General features: G+C 42.2%; 1 protein-coding gene across 2 annotated transcripts in view; it reads left to right on the forward strand.

Annotated features, from left to right (window-relative positions):
* The first annotated feature begins 5,493 nt into the window (after positions 1-5,493).
* Positions 5,494-15,514, forward strand: part of LOC135503819 (mitochondrial carnitine/acylcarnitine carrier protein-like) — a 37,925-nt gene continuing 27,904 nt past the window's right edge. The window contains exons 1-3 of one of the 2 annotated variants that reach the window (XM_064921958.1): positions 5,494-5,711; positions 9,046-9,135; positions 14,835-14,962. In XM_064921958.1, the coding sequence (XP_064778030.1) occupies positions 5,577-5,711; positions 9,046-9,135; positions 14,835-14,962 (353 nt within the window). In that variant the 5' untranslated portion in view covers positions 5,494-5,576. The remainder of the gene's footprint in view (positions 5,712-9,045; positions 9,136-14,834; positions 14,963-15,514) is intronic. The other variant, XM_064921959.1, reaches the window with a different exon arrangement.

Below are 15,514 nucleotides of genomic sequence, written 5' to 3' on the forward strand. Positions count from 1 at the left end.
ATATACAGGGTATTACGGTACAGAGTCAATGTGGAGGCTATATACAGGGGGCACCGGTACAGAGTCAATGTGGAGGCTATATACAGGGGGTACCGGTACAGAGTCAATGTGGAGGCTATATACAGGGTATTACGGTACAGAGTCAATGTGGAGGCTATATACAGGGGGTACCGGTACAGAGTCAATGTGGAGGCTATATACAGGGTATTACGGTACAGAGTCAATGTGGAGGCTATATACAGGGTATTACGGTACAGAGTCAATGTGGAGGCTATATACAGGGTATTACGGTACAGAGTCAATGTGGAGGCTATATACAGGGGGTACCAGTACAGAGTCAATGTGGAGGCTATATACAGTGGGTACCGGTACAGAGTCAATGTGGAGGCTATATACAGGGGGTACCGGTTAGTCGAGGTAATATGTACATGTGGGTAGATTTATTAAAGTGACTTTTGCATATATATATATTTGATTGTCCAGTAGTCTTTTGGCTTGGGGGTAGATGCTGTTAAGAAGCCTCTTGGACCTAGACTTTGCGCTCCGGTACCACTTGCCGTGCGGTAGCAGAGAGAACAGTCTATGACTGGGGTGGATGGAGTCTTTGACAACTTGTAGGGCTTTCCTCTGACACCGCCTGGTATAGAGGTCCTGGACGGCAGGAAGCGTGGACCCAGTAATTTACTGGGCCTAACGCACTACCCTCGGTAGTGCATTGCGGTCAGAGGCCGAGCAATTGCCATACCAGGCAGTGATACAACCAGTCAGGATGCTCTCCATGTTGCAGCTGTAGAACATTGAGGATCTGAGGACCCATGCGCTTGGAAACACTACAGCCAAAATAGGAGCCACCTAGAAAAACTACAATTTCTGGCTCATTTTTCAAAAACCATCTGAAACGCTTTCTAAAGACTTGACATCTAGTGGAAGCCGTAGGAACTGCAACCTGGGAGGACATAATTAAAATGATAGCCATGGAAAACAAAGTAAGGCTGAATTATGTTATGTTATACTCACAGACATAATTTTAACAGTTTTAGAGACATTAGAGTGTTTTCTATACAACTCTACCAATTATATGCATATCCTAGCTTCTGGGTCTGAGTAACAGGCAGTTTACTTTGGGCACACTTTTCATCCGGACATCAAAATACTGCCCCCTACCCAAGAGAGGTTAAAGTACTAGACAGCTTTGTGACATCTAATGAACTTTGGTGGTCAAGATATGTTGGTATCTGTACTGATGGCACAAAAGCCATGACAGGGAGACATAGTGGAGTGGTATTAACCTGTGGTGAGTTATTCAACATTTTTGATGAACAAATAAGGTTTTATATTTGAGATGGCTATAAAGAGCAAAATTATTAATTTTCGATAAAAGACAGTACTGTGCAGCCGTCTTCACCGACCTGGCCAAGGCTTTCGACTCTGTCAATCACCATATTCTTATCGGCAGACTCAGTAGCCTTGGTTTCTCTGATGACTGCCTTGCCTGGTTCACCAACTACTTTGCAGACAGAGTTCAGTGTGTCAAATCGGAGGGCATGTTGTCCGGTCGTCTGGCAGTCTCTATGGGGGTGCCACAGGGTTCAATTCTCGGGCCGACTCTTTTCTCTGTATATATCGATGATGTTGCTCTTGCTGCGGGCGATTCCCTGATCCACCTCTACGCAGACGACACCAATCTGTATACTTCTGGCCCTTCCTTGGACACTGTGCTATCTAACCTCCAAACGAGCTTCAATGCCATACACCTTGGTATTTGTAGTTGTCCACATATTTTAAGTCAGAATCATTCAGACTAGGGATGCTAGGCGGGCGTGCAGATGCAGGCAGCGATCAGTTGAAGAGCATGCATTTAGTTTTACTTGCATTTGAGAGCAATTGGAGGCCACGGAAGGAGAGTTGTATGGTAATGAAGCTTGTTTGGAGGTTTGTTAACACAGTGTCCTAAGACACTGACATTGACTTTACTGACATTTCTTCCAGCTGTCGTGTGGTGAATGCACATGGCGGTGAGTGTTTCCCTACGTAGTAGATGTGGTCATCCTCGTAGTGTAGAGATGCTGTTTGGCTACATAGTAGATGTGGTCGTCCTCGTAGCGTAGAGATGCTGATTCTCTACATAGTAGATGTGGTCGTCTTCGTCGTGTAGAGATGCTGTTTGGCTACATAGTAGATGTGGTCGTCTTCGTCGTGTAGAGATGCTGTTTGGCTACATAGTAGATGTGGTCGTCCCCGTAGTGTAGAGATGCTGTTTGGCTACATAGTAGATGTGGTCGTCCTCGTAGTGTAGAGATGATGTTTGGAACATAGTAGATGTGGTCGTCCCCGTAGTGTAGAGATGCTGTTTGGCTACATAGTAGATGTGGTCGTCCTCGTAATGTAGAGATGCTGTTTGGCTACATAGTAGATGTGGTCGTCCTCGTAATGTAGAGATGCTGTTTGGCTACATAGTAGATGTGGTCGTCCTCGTAGTGTAGAGATGCTGTTTGGCTACATAGTAGATGTGGTCGTCCTCGTAATGTAGAGATGCTGTTTGGCTACATAGTAGATGTGGTCGTCCCCGTAGTGTAGAGATGCTGTTTGGCTACATAGTAGATGTGGTCGTCCCCGTAGTGTAGAGATGCTGTTTGGCTACATAGTAGATGTGGTCGTCCCCGTAGTGTAGAGATGCTGTTTGGCTACATAGTAGATGTGGTCGTCCTCGTAGTGTAGAGATGATGTTTGGAACATAGTAGATGTGGTCGTCCCCGTAGTGTAGAGATGAGTTTCTAGTGCCCATCTCTCGATCCTCGCTGTTTGTTGGGATTTTGAAGAATAAATAGTCTCTAAAGGCTTGTGATCGATTACCATTTTGCAAAGGCTTTGCCATAGAGAAAACATGAAACTTATTGCACGCCCAGACTATGGCGAGTGCCTCTCTTTAGTCTGTCTCTACATCTGTGAGAGCACAGCTAGGATAGTACACTGGCCTGTGTGAACCATCTTTTTGCTTCTGACTCAAGATAGTCCCTAGCCTCACTGGACTTGCATCCACAATCACATGTGTCTCTGCTTCTTGATTGAGGTCGGCCATGTTTTGTGACCTGGCCAGTGCGTTCTTCAGCGTGCTGAATGATGATTTTGTGAGTCTTCTCTGCAGTTCGGATCTGGTTGCCAGATTAGGGATACATTAGCTACAGTAGTTTTCTAGTCCTAAGAAACTCCTCACTTCAGCAGCATTTGTCGGTGTGCGTGTGTTCTGCTCCGCTTCCACCTTTGACTGTGCTGCTCCGATGCCGTTCTACGAGAGAACGCGGACCACGAACTCCATCTTCGTCAGTCGGAATCCACATTTGTCACAGTTGAGATTGAGCCCCCTCTCCTACAGTCGTCTCAGGACTTGGTGTAGTCATTTGTTCTTGTCTGTTTTCCCAAACACAATGATATCATCTGAGATGTTGTGGACCCCATAGATGTGGGACTTGACGGATGATGTGTTGATATGTCTCAGGAGCAGAGGAGACACGGAAACATTAGTCTCTTGTTGCGGCACAAACCTGTGTGAGTCACATGTGGTCAGGGAACGTGACTCGAGTTTCAGTTCGATCTGATGATATCCCCACTTTAGGTCCAGTTTTGAGAAGACTGACATGTCACCCTGGTGATATCTCCACTAACTGACTGGTCATTGACTAATAACTGTATTTCAGCGTCATCAGTACTGCTGGGAAGTGTGAACATGTTAACTGGCTGGTCATTGACTAATAACTGTATTTCAGCGTCATCAGTACTGCTGGGAAGTGTGAACATGTTAACTGGCTGGTCATTGACTAATAACTGTATTTCAGCGTCATCAGTACTGCTGGGAAGTGTGAACATGTTAACTGACTGGTCATTGACTAATAAATGTATTTCAGTGTCATCAGTACTGCTGGGAAGTGTTGCCCTCCTGACCACATCTGAAGCATTTAACATCGTGGTCATCATGAGATGTCTTGTACTCTTGACCACATCTGAAGCATTTAACATCGTGGTCATCATGAGATGTCTTGTACTCTTGACCACATCTGAAGCATTTAACATCGTGGTCATCATGAGATGTCTTGTACTCTTGACCACATCTGAAGCATTTAACATCGTGGTCATCATGAGATGTCTTGTACTCTTGACCACATCTGAAGCATTTAACATTGTGGTCATCATGAGATGTCTTGTACTCTTGACCACATCTGAAGCATTTAACATCGTGGTCATCATGAGATGTCTTGTACTCTTGACCACATCTGAAGCATTTAACATCGTGGTCATCATGAGATGTCTTGTACTCTTGACCACATCTGAAGCATTTAACATCGTGGTCATCATGAGATGTCTTGTACTCTTGACCACATCTGAAGCATTTAACATCGTGGTCATCATGAGATGTCTTGTGCTCTTGACCACATCTGAAGCATTTAACATTTAACACCTCCCAAGTGCAATAAAATAGCTTGTTTTTGTGCTGCATCTTTGACTCCTGAAGCAGTGATTAACAGTTTCAAACTATTCATCCATTTTGCTCATTGCAAACCAACACTGGCTGGTTAGAATGCACATCAAACGGCTGGGTTAGAATGCACATCAAACGGCTTGGTTAGAATGCACATCAAACGGCTGGGTTAGAATGCACATCAAACTGCTGGGTTGGAATGCACATCAAACGGCTTGGTTAGATTTCACATCAAACGGCTGGGTTAGAATGCACATCAAACGGCTGGGTTAGAATGCACATCAAACGGCTGGGTTAGAATGCACATCAAACTGCTGGGTTGGAATGCACATCAAACGGCTGGGTTAGAATGCACATCAAACGGCGGGAAGGTAAGAAGGTAAGCTTAGTGCCATTGTTCTTAGCTTCTTTTGCTAGGTAGCACACTTGTTTGCTGGTTAGCTGTGTTAACTGAACGACTAGGCTCGGTCTTCGTGAAAAGTCCCTTTACAAATGCACTTTTCCTGCACTCACCCAGCTTCTTGAGTGGATAAGGGTTATTTTATTTCCATATCCTCGTCGTCAGTTATAATGTATCAACTTGACTCAGAACTCACGTTATTCTGGCTTTATTCTTGGTCCTCCATTCCTCAGGTGATTCCTAGTGCCCCGCTGGTATTGCACCACTAGGTGTCGCTAATATACTGCAGCAAGAAATCGAGTTGTGCACTGCTTTGCATGCACACCTAAAAATAGATTTTCCATAGACCTGGAGCGGAGAGGACGGCCGTTAAGGATCAAGTCTTCATGAACAAGAGAGCAAATTTAGTTGATGTTGTTACATTGGTTTCATCTCACTTTTGTTTATTGTTTTTGTCACTTGCCTATGGCAATGTAAACCTATGCTTCCCGTGTCAATAAAACACCTTTGAATTGAGAGAGGTTCAATGGAAGTCCAGCAGAGAAAGAGACGGTCGGGGGCAGAGAGGAGGAGACACGTGATGTTGAGTGTGTGTTTAAGTGCACAGTTTCAACAGTTGGGGATCAGAAGGGAAGTCACGTGTGCAATGAGGGGGAAGAAGAGAGTGCGTGTGTGTCTAATAGGTTATTATGTGAGAAGAGAATGGGAGAGTTGGTGGAGTTGGATCTCCTCCAGGGAAACCAGGAGAAACACATCTCTCTGTTAAAGAACTTTGTGGCGGGAGGAGCGGGAGGAGCTTGCCTTCTGTTCGTGGGCCACCCGCTCGACACAATCAAGGTGACTTTATTTATGTACCGTTACGTCTATCGTTTTTAACCTATATAAAGGGACATCAAACATTGTGCTGTACAGGCACTGTGGCTCTCGTCTAGTGCGCTCAGTTCAATTGTGTTTGAGAGCATTTTTATGAGTGAGTGGGAAATCATGAGTGGGACATGATGAGTGGGAAATGGAAGTCATTGTTGCAGTTGTTTAATTATTTTATATTATGCTAATTCCCTAATGTGGAAAGTTTGTGTTACTACCTTCCACGACCCATCATTTTGACCTCAGATTGGTGATGTTAGTATAGAGTTTATAGTCGTCACGACGACATAAAATTGATTTCTTAAAACTGATCAACATCCAGCGGTGTAAACATACTTTGAAGTACTACTTAAGTAGTTTTTTGAGGTATCTGTACTCTACTTTACTATTTATATTTATATTTTTGACAACTTTTACTTCACTACATTCCTAAAGAAAATTATGTACTTTTTACTCCTTACATTTTCCCCGACACCCAAAAGTACTCGTTACATTTTGAATGCTTAGCAGGATAGAAAATTGTCAAATTCACACACTCATTCACATAACTTCTGCTAACCATGTGTATGTGATTTGATTTTTATTTGACTTATCAAAAGAACCTCCTTGGTCATTCCTACTGCCTCTGATCTGGTGGACTCACTGAACACAAATGCATCCTTTGTCAATTATGTCTGAGTGTTGAAGCCCCTGGCTATCCATAAAAATAAAAATAAATTGTGCCGTCTGGTTTGCTTAATATAAAGAATTTTAAATGATTCATACTTTTACTCTTGATACTTAAGTATATTTAAAACCAAGTACTTTTACTCAAGTAGTCATTTACTGAGTGACTTTCACGATTACTTGAGTCATTTTCTAATACATTATCTTTACTTTTGTATGACAATTGGGTTCTTTTTCCACCTCTATCTTTGGTTTTGTACTGTTGATTCTGCCACGCACTTGGGTCCGCAGGACTTAAATGTCAAACTCTCAAATGGCACGAAAAATATTGTGTGTTCTCTCTATAAAACTTGTTGGCCACACACCAATACATAGATTTGAATGTGAAACTATCACTTAAAGTTGCAATATGTAACTGTTTGTTGACCTGAACAACTTCACATAGAATACATGCAACTGAAAGATCTGTCACTCTGATTGAAAGTCTAAGATGCAGTAGATCTGTTCTATGTGTTATAGATCTGTCATAATCATTGAAAGTCTAAGATGCAGTAGATCTACTCTATGTGTTATAGATCTGTCATTATCATTGCAAGTCTAAGATGAAGTAGATCTACTCTATGTGTTATAGATCTTTCACTCTGGTTGAAAGTCTAAAATGTGCGTATCCCCTAACTAATCGATGAGACAGCAAGGTTTCTGGTGCTCGTATAAAGTAGTATGAGTACTATTGTTGCACATGTACATTTTATGTTTTCAATATATCACAAACTGTTTCTGCATATTGTTATTGACTTTGACACGTAAAACTGTGTTTTGACATTGGCCTATTTATCAAAACGTCTTGTCAACAGGAAGCAGTGACAACAGTTTTCAACTTCAGTTTTAGGAATTGTAATTTTAGGAACCCCTACCCTATAGGACATATAGAACCCCTACCCTATAGCATTTTTTTATTTTTTATTTATTTTACCTTTATTTAACCAGGCAAGTCAGTTAAGAACAAATTCTTATTTTCAATGACGGCCTGGGAACAGTGGGTTAACTGCCTGTTCAGGGGCAGAACGACAGATTTGTACCTTGTCAGCTCGGGGGTTTGAACTCGCAACCTTCCGGTTACTATTCCAACGCTCTAACCACTAGGCTACCCCTGCCGCCCGCTCATATATAGAACCCCTACACTATAGGACATATATAACCACTACCCTATAGGACATATATAACCCCTACCCTATAGGACATATATAACCCCTACCCTATAGGACATATATAACCCCTACCCTATAGGACATATATAACCATTACCCTATAGGACATATATAACCCCTACCCTATAGAACATATAGAACCCCTACCCTATAGGACATATATAACCCCTTCCCTATAGGATATATAGAACCCCTACCCTATAGGACATATATAACCCCTACCCTATAGGACATATAGAACCCCTACACTATAGGACATATATAACCACTACCCTATAGGACATATAGAACCCCTACCCTATAGGATATATAGAACCCCTACCCTATAGGACATATAGAACCCCTACACTATAGGACATATATAACCCCTACCCTATAGAACATATAGAACCCCTACCCTATAGGATATATAGAACCCCTACCCTATAGGACATATAGAACCCCTACACTATAGGACATATATAACCACTACCCTATAGGACATATAGAACCCCTACCCTATAGAACATATAGAACCCCTACCCTATAGGACATATATAACCACTACCCTATAGGACATATAGAACCCCTACCCTATAGAACATATAGAACCCCTACCCTATAGGACATATATAACCCCTACCCTATAGGATATATAGAACCCCTACCCTATAGGACACATAGAACCCCTACACTATAGGACATATATAACCACTACCCTATAGGACATATAGAACCCCTACACTATAGGACATATATAACCCCTACCCTATAGGACATATATAACCCCTACCCTATAGGACATATAGAACTGAGATCCTTTGAAAGACAAATCAGAGGAAGATTTTTTTTTAAGTAAGTGAACACTTTCTCGTTATATGTAAATGTATGAAACCTGTGCCGGTGAAACAATATTTTGATTTGGGGCACCATCCACAAACAATCGCATGGCATGTTTTCGCTGTAATAGCTACTGTAAATCGGGCAGTGTAGTTAGATTAACAAGAGTTTAAGCTTTCAGACGATATAAGATGCTTATAATGTACCTATAAGTTTAAAATCCATAATATTTATGAATATTTATTTGAACCGCTAGAAGGACACCTTTCGTATTAGTTGCCAACCTCCCCTCAGCAATTCCCCTGTTTATGGTATGGTGGGGTACGCAAAATAAGTCATCTTTGAGCAAATATTTCTCATTCAGGTCCAAATAGTCACTTTCTGAACACTTCTTCCATGGGCAAACATATATGGTGAGTTTTGTTTAAATCAAAAGGGATGCTGTCAAAAAGTGATTGAATTCAAATGTATCTACACTGTAGTATTGTGTTTTATCCTACCGCTGTATAATACCATAATATTGTTTGTTATCCTACCACTGTATACAACTGTAGTATTGTGTGTTATTCTACACCGTATAATACTGTAGTATTGTGTACACCACTGTTCAGGTGCGGCTACAGACCCAGCCCAGAGTGCCCAGCCAGGATGTCCTCTACAAAGGTGCTTATGACTGCTTCCTAAAGACTGTCTCCAAAGAGGTGAACGCATACATTCAGAAAGGATTCAGAGCCCTTGCCTTTTCAACATTGTGTTACGTTACAGCCTTATTCTACAAAGGATTAAATACATACAAATTCTCAGCAATCTACACAGGATACCGTATAATGATGAAATGAAAACGGTTGTCTTTTAATTTTTACAAATGTATTAAAAATAAAAAAAATGGATCCCTTTTTTACAAAAGTATTCAGACCCTTTTCTGTGAGACTCGAAATTGAGCTCAGGTGCATCCTTTTTCAATTGATCATCTTTGAGATGTTTCGACAACTTGATTGGGGTCCACTTGTGGTAAATTCAATTGGTTGAACATGATTTGGAAAGGCACACACCTGTCTGTCCTGTCTATATAAGGTTCCACAGTTGACAGTGCATGTCAGAGCAAAAACCAAGCCATGAAGTCGAAGGAATTGTCCGAAGAGCTCCAAGATAGGATTGCGTCGAGACACATTTCTGGGAAAGGGTACCAAAAAATGTCTGCAACATTGAAGGTCCCCAAGAACACGGTGGCCTTCATCATTCTTAAATGGAAGAAGTATGGAACCACCAAGACTCTTCCTAGAGCTGGCCTCCTGGCCAAACTGAGCAATCTGGGGAGAAAGGCCTTGGTCAGGTAGGTGACCAAGAACCCGATAGTCACTCTGACAGAGCTCTAGAGTTCCTCTGTGGAGATGGGAGAATCTTCCAGAAGGACAACCCTCTCTGCAGCACTCCACCAATCAGTCCTTTATGGTAGAGTGGCCTGACAAAAAACACTCCTCAGTAAAAGGCACATAACAGCTCGCTTGGAGTTTGCCAAAAAGGCACCTAAAGATTATCAGACCATGAGAAACAAGATTCTCTGTTCAGATGAAACCAAGATTGAACTCTTTGGCCTGAATGCCAAGCGTCACGTCTGCAGGAAACCTGGCACCATCCCTAAGGTGAAGCATGGTGGAGGCAGCATCATGTGTGTGGATGTTTTTTAGTGGCAGAGACTGGGAGACTAGTCAGGATTGAGACAAAGATGAATGGAGCAAAGTACAGAGAGATCCTCAATGAAAACCTGCTCCAGAGCGCTAAGGACCTCAGACTGGGGCGAAGGTTCACTTTCCAACAGGACATCGGCCCTAAGCACACAGCCAAGACAATGCAAGAGTGGCTTCGGGACAAGTCTCTGAATGTCCTTGAGTGGCCCAGCCAGAGCCCGGATTTGAACCCAATCGATAATCTCTGGAGAGACCTGACAATAGCTGTGCCGCGACGCTGCCAATCCAACCTGACAGAACTTGAGAGGATCTGCAGAGAGGAATGGGAGAAACTCCCCAAACACAGATGTACCAAGCTTGTAGCGTCATATACAAGAAGACATGAGGCTGTAATCACTGCCAAAGGTGCATCAACTAAGGCATTTGGGTCTTTGTGTCAAAAAAAGATACATGTCAAATAACACTATTTGACGCATCAAATAAGCTTGTTGACAAATCGGGACCTGATAATACTCTCCTTCCTCCAACTGCTCTTAAATGCAAGTAAAACTAAATGCATGCTCTTCAACCGGTCGCTGCCCGCACCTGCCCGCCCATCATTACTACTCTGGACGGTTCTGACTTAGGATATGTGGACAACTACAAATACCTAGGTGTCTGGCAAGACTGTAAACTCTCCTTCCAGACTCACATTAAGCATCTCCAATCCAAAACTAAATCTAGAATTGGCTTCCTATTTTGCAGAAAAGCATCCTTCACTCATGCTGCTAAACATACCCTCGTAAAACTGACTATCCTACCGATCCTTGACTTCGGTGATGTCATTTGCAAAATAGCCTCCAACACTCTACTCAGCAAATTGGGTGCAGTCTATCACAGTGCCATCCGTTTTGTCACCAAAGCCACATATACCACACAAAACTGTGACCTGTACGCTCTCGTTGGCTGGCCCTCGTTTCATATTCATGGCCAAACCCACTGGCTCCAGGTCATCCATAAGTCTCTGCTAGGTAAAGCCCCACCTTATCTCAGCTCACTGGTCACCATAGCAGCACCCACCTGTAGCACGCGCTCCAGCAGGTATATTTCACTGGTCACCCCCAAAGCCAATTCCTCTTTTGGCCGCCTCTCCTTCCAGTTCTCTGCTGCCAATGACTGGAACAAAAAAAATCACTGAAACTGGAGACTCATATCTCCCTCACTAGCTGTAAGCACCAGCTGTCAGAGCAGCTCACAGATCACTGCACCTGTACGTAGCCCATCTGTAAACAGCCCATCCAACTACCTCATCCCCATACTGTGTTTATTTTTATTATTTTGCTAATTTGCACCCCAGTATCTCTACTTGTATACTCATCTTCTGCTCATCTACCACTCCAGTGTTTAATTGCCATATTGTAATTATTTTGCCACTATGGCCTATTTATTGCCTTAACTCCCTTATCTTACCTCATTTGCTTATTCTCAAATAGCCAACCTGGTTAAATAAAGGTGAAATAAAAAATACATCATAATAATAATTTAACACGTTTACAAATGTTTTACATAGTTATTACACATTGATTACACTATCACTCGTATTTCATGTCACAATGATTCATCAATACGTCTGCTATGATGCTGGTAAAGTTGTCTCACGCTACAATGTCCTAAAGAAAAAAGTTATCTGATGGATGCAAACAATGTTACAAACAAAACGACAGTTTCAGGACTATTTAGCTTGGTGTCATCAGCTAAAATAACCCTAATTTTTGAGTTCTTAATTTTTCTGTTCGTATTTGATTAACGGTGGTCAGACCATATGTATAGCTAGCCACAATAAGGACTAGCCACAATAAGGACTAGCCAAGCCTCCTGCCATCCAGGACCTAAAAATTGAGGAAGGCCCTAAAAATGGTCTAAGACCCCAGCCACCCCAGTCATAGACTGTTCTATCTACTACCGCATGGCAAGCGGTACAGGAGTACCAAGTCCAGGTCAGAAAGGCTTCTCAACAGTTTTTACCCCCAAGCCATAAGACTCCTGAACAGGTAACCAAATGGCTACCCGGACTATTTGCATTGTGCCCCCCCCCCAACCCCTCTTTTACGCTGCTGCTACTCTCTGTTTATCATATATGCATAGTCACTTTAACCATATCTACATGCACATACTACCTCAATCAGCCTAACCGGTGTCTGTATGTAGCCTCGCTACTTGTATAGCCTCTCTGCTGTATATAGCCTCGCTACTGTATATAGCCTCTCTGCTGTATATAGCCTCTCTACTGTATATAACCTCTCTACTGTATATAACCTCTCTACTGTATATAGCCTGTCTACTGTATATAGCCTCGCTACTGTATATAACCTCTCTACTGTATATAACCTCTCTACTGTATATAGCCTCTCTACTTTATATAACCTCTCTACTGTATATAGCCTCTCTACTGTATATAACCTCTCTACTGTATATAACCTCTCTACTGTATATAGCCTGTCTACTGTATATAGCCTCTCTACTCTATATAGCCTGTCTACTGTATATAGCCTCTCTACTCTATATAGCCTCTCTACTGTATATAGTCTCTCTACTGTATATAACCTCTCTACTCTATATAGCCTCTCTACTGTATATAGTCTCTCTACTGTATATAACCTCTCTACTCTATAGAGCCTCTCTTCTGTATATAGTCTCTCTACTGTATATAGCCTCTCTACTGTATATAGCCTGTCTACTGTATATAGCCTGTCTACTGTATATAGCCTCTCTACTGTATATAGCCTCTCTACTGTATATAGCCTCTCTACTGTATATAGCATCTCTACTGTGTATAGCCTCTCTACTGTATATAGCCTCTCTACTGTATATAGCCTCTCTACTGTATATAGCCTCTCTACTGTGTATAGCCTCTCTACTGTATATAGCCTCTCTACTGTGTATAGCCTCTCTACTGTGTATAGCCTCTCTACTGTATATAGCATCTCTACTGTGTATAGCCTCTCTACTGTATATAGCCTCTCTACTGTATATAGCCTCTCTACTGTATATAGCCTCTCTACTGTATATAGCCTCTCTACTGTATATAGCCTCTCTACTGTATATAGCCTCTCTACTGTATGTAGCCTCTCTACTGTATATAGCCTCTCTACTGTATATAACCTCTCTACTGTATATAGCATCTCTACTGTGTATAGCCTCTCTACTGTATATAGCCTCTCTACTGTATATAGCTTGTCTTTTTACTGTTGTTTTATTTCTTTACTTACCTATTGTTCACCGAATGCCTTTTTTGCCCTATTGGTTAGAGCCTGTAAGTACGCATTTCACTGTAAGGTGAATAAATACCTGTTGTATTCAGCGCACATGACAAATACACTTTGATTTGATTGTGGGAATCTGAAACCACTGAATTGAGCCACATTTATCGTACCAGTCAACCTACAACAGTGTATTGAACACTATTCCAGAAGAAAAACAATGCGGATGTTTTGGAGTCTGATAACTCTGAGGAGCTCTTAGATACTTAGTAGACTGATACCATGTTTTGGAGTCTGATAACTCTGAGGAGCTCTTGGATACTGAGTAGACTGATACCCCATTTCATTGATCCCCAATCCTTAGATAAGGCTGTACAGTGCAATATGATTGTCAGTACGCACATTAGGCTGACTGGGCAGGTGACTTCCCCCAGTCAAAGTCCCTGAGCTACAATGCTAATATTTACATAAACTCTTCACAGTTGTGTTCTGTTCTCACCAAGTAGACTGATCCTCCATTTCATTGCTCCACATTACACTCTAACCTTGTAATAACATGATCTAGTCTAAATAAGTTGTAATGTTCTGCATCACTTTCAACGAGGGATTTTTATTTTTGAAGGCCAACTGCAAATTCCACTATTGTGGCTAATCCTTATTGTGGCTAGCTTCACAAAACATAAACCGGTTCAAGCCTCACGAGCCAGAGGAAGCTACTCGGCTGCTTATAACGTTAGCTTTGGGCAACAGGGTTAAGTAATTAGCTAGCTAGTTATTTTCATGAACTGAAGTTAAAAAACAAGTGGCTCCCTAGCTAATACTTACTCAGATGGATTCCTAAATCATTGCTAAGAGTATTGAAAATGACAGCAGTTTCTACTGGTCATTGTTTTCAGGCAATTGCATTGGTGCTATCTAGGTACCAAGCTAAAGCTAGCTAACTACCGCAGAAGCTGCTAAATAACATCTTTATCAAAGATATTAGCAACATTTTTTGAACCTGCTCATTTGATCCCAATCTTATTTGAAATGCTCACACAGACGTGTTTTCCCATGTGGTCGAACACAAGCCTCATTACCATGCGGTATTGTAAACACATTGTTTGTGGCCGGGTTGTTCTTGTTTGCAGACTTTAATTTTTGTACAGCTTTGACAGTGCTACTGGTCATAGTGTGGAGGAGCTTGGCTTGCACCTGAAAATTCCGCACACACACAACATTCTGTAACAGAATTGTGTTGTTTGATGCGTCAGATTAAAAGCGTATTTGACGCATCAAATAGTGTTATTTGACGTGTGTTGTTTTTGACACGCAAAGACACATGGGAAACCTTAGACCCACTCCAATTTGCATACCGCACCAACAATGTGTGTGTGTGTGTGTGTGTGTGTGTGTGTGTGTGTGTGTGTGTGTGTGTGTGTGTGTGTGTGTGTGTGTGTGTGTGTGTGTGTGTGTGTGTGTGTGTGTGTTTAGGGACTTCTTGGGCTGTACAAGGGGATGGGGGCCCCCCTAGCCAGCGTAGCTCCTATGATGGCCATTAGTTTCTTTGGTTTCGGACTGGGAAAACAGCTGTTGCAACCAGACTCCACTAAGACACTGATGTAGGTATTCATTTCTTTCTGTATTCCTTTCTTTCTTTCTTTGTAACAACGACGCTGGGAAACAGGAAGCAAGTTCAGGTAGAGAGTTTAATAATAAACGGAACAGAGAACAATGCAAGACACAAGTGCAGCGTACAGACATGGAACAACATGAATGCTGCCTGGGGAATAGACGTAAGGGAGTGACAGATATAGAGGAGGTAATGAGAGAGGAAATGGAGTCCAGGTGAGTGACAGATATAGAGGAGGTAATGAGAGAGGAAATGGAGTCCAGGTGAGTGACAGATATAGAGGAGGTAATGAGAGAGGAAATGGAGTCCAGGTGAGTGACAGATATAGAGGAGGTAATGAGAGGGGAAATGGAGTCCAGGTGAGTGACAGATATAGAGGAGGTAATGAGAGAGAAAATGGAGTCCAGGTGAGTGACAGATATAGAGGAGGTAATGAGAGAGGAAATGGAGTCCAGGTGAGTGACAGATATAGAGGAGGTAATGAGAGGGGAAATGGAGTCCAGGTGAGTGACAGATATAGAGGAGGTAATGAGAGGGGAAA

Source organism: Oncorhynchus masou, chromosome 18 (assembly GCF_036934945.1).
Source record: "Oncorhynchus masou masou isolate Uvic2021 chromosome 18, UVic_Omas_1.1, whole genome shotgun sequence".
Classification (NCBI taxonomy): domain Eukaryota; kingdom Metazoa; phylum Chordata; class Actinopteri; order Salmoniformes; family Salmonidae; genus Oncorhynchus; species Oncorhynchus masou.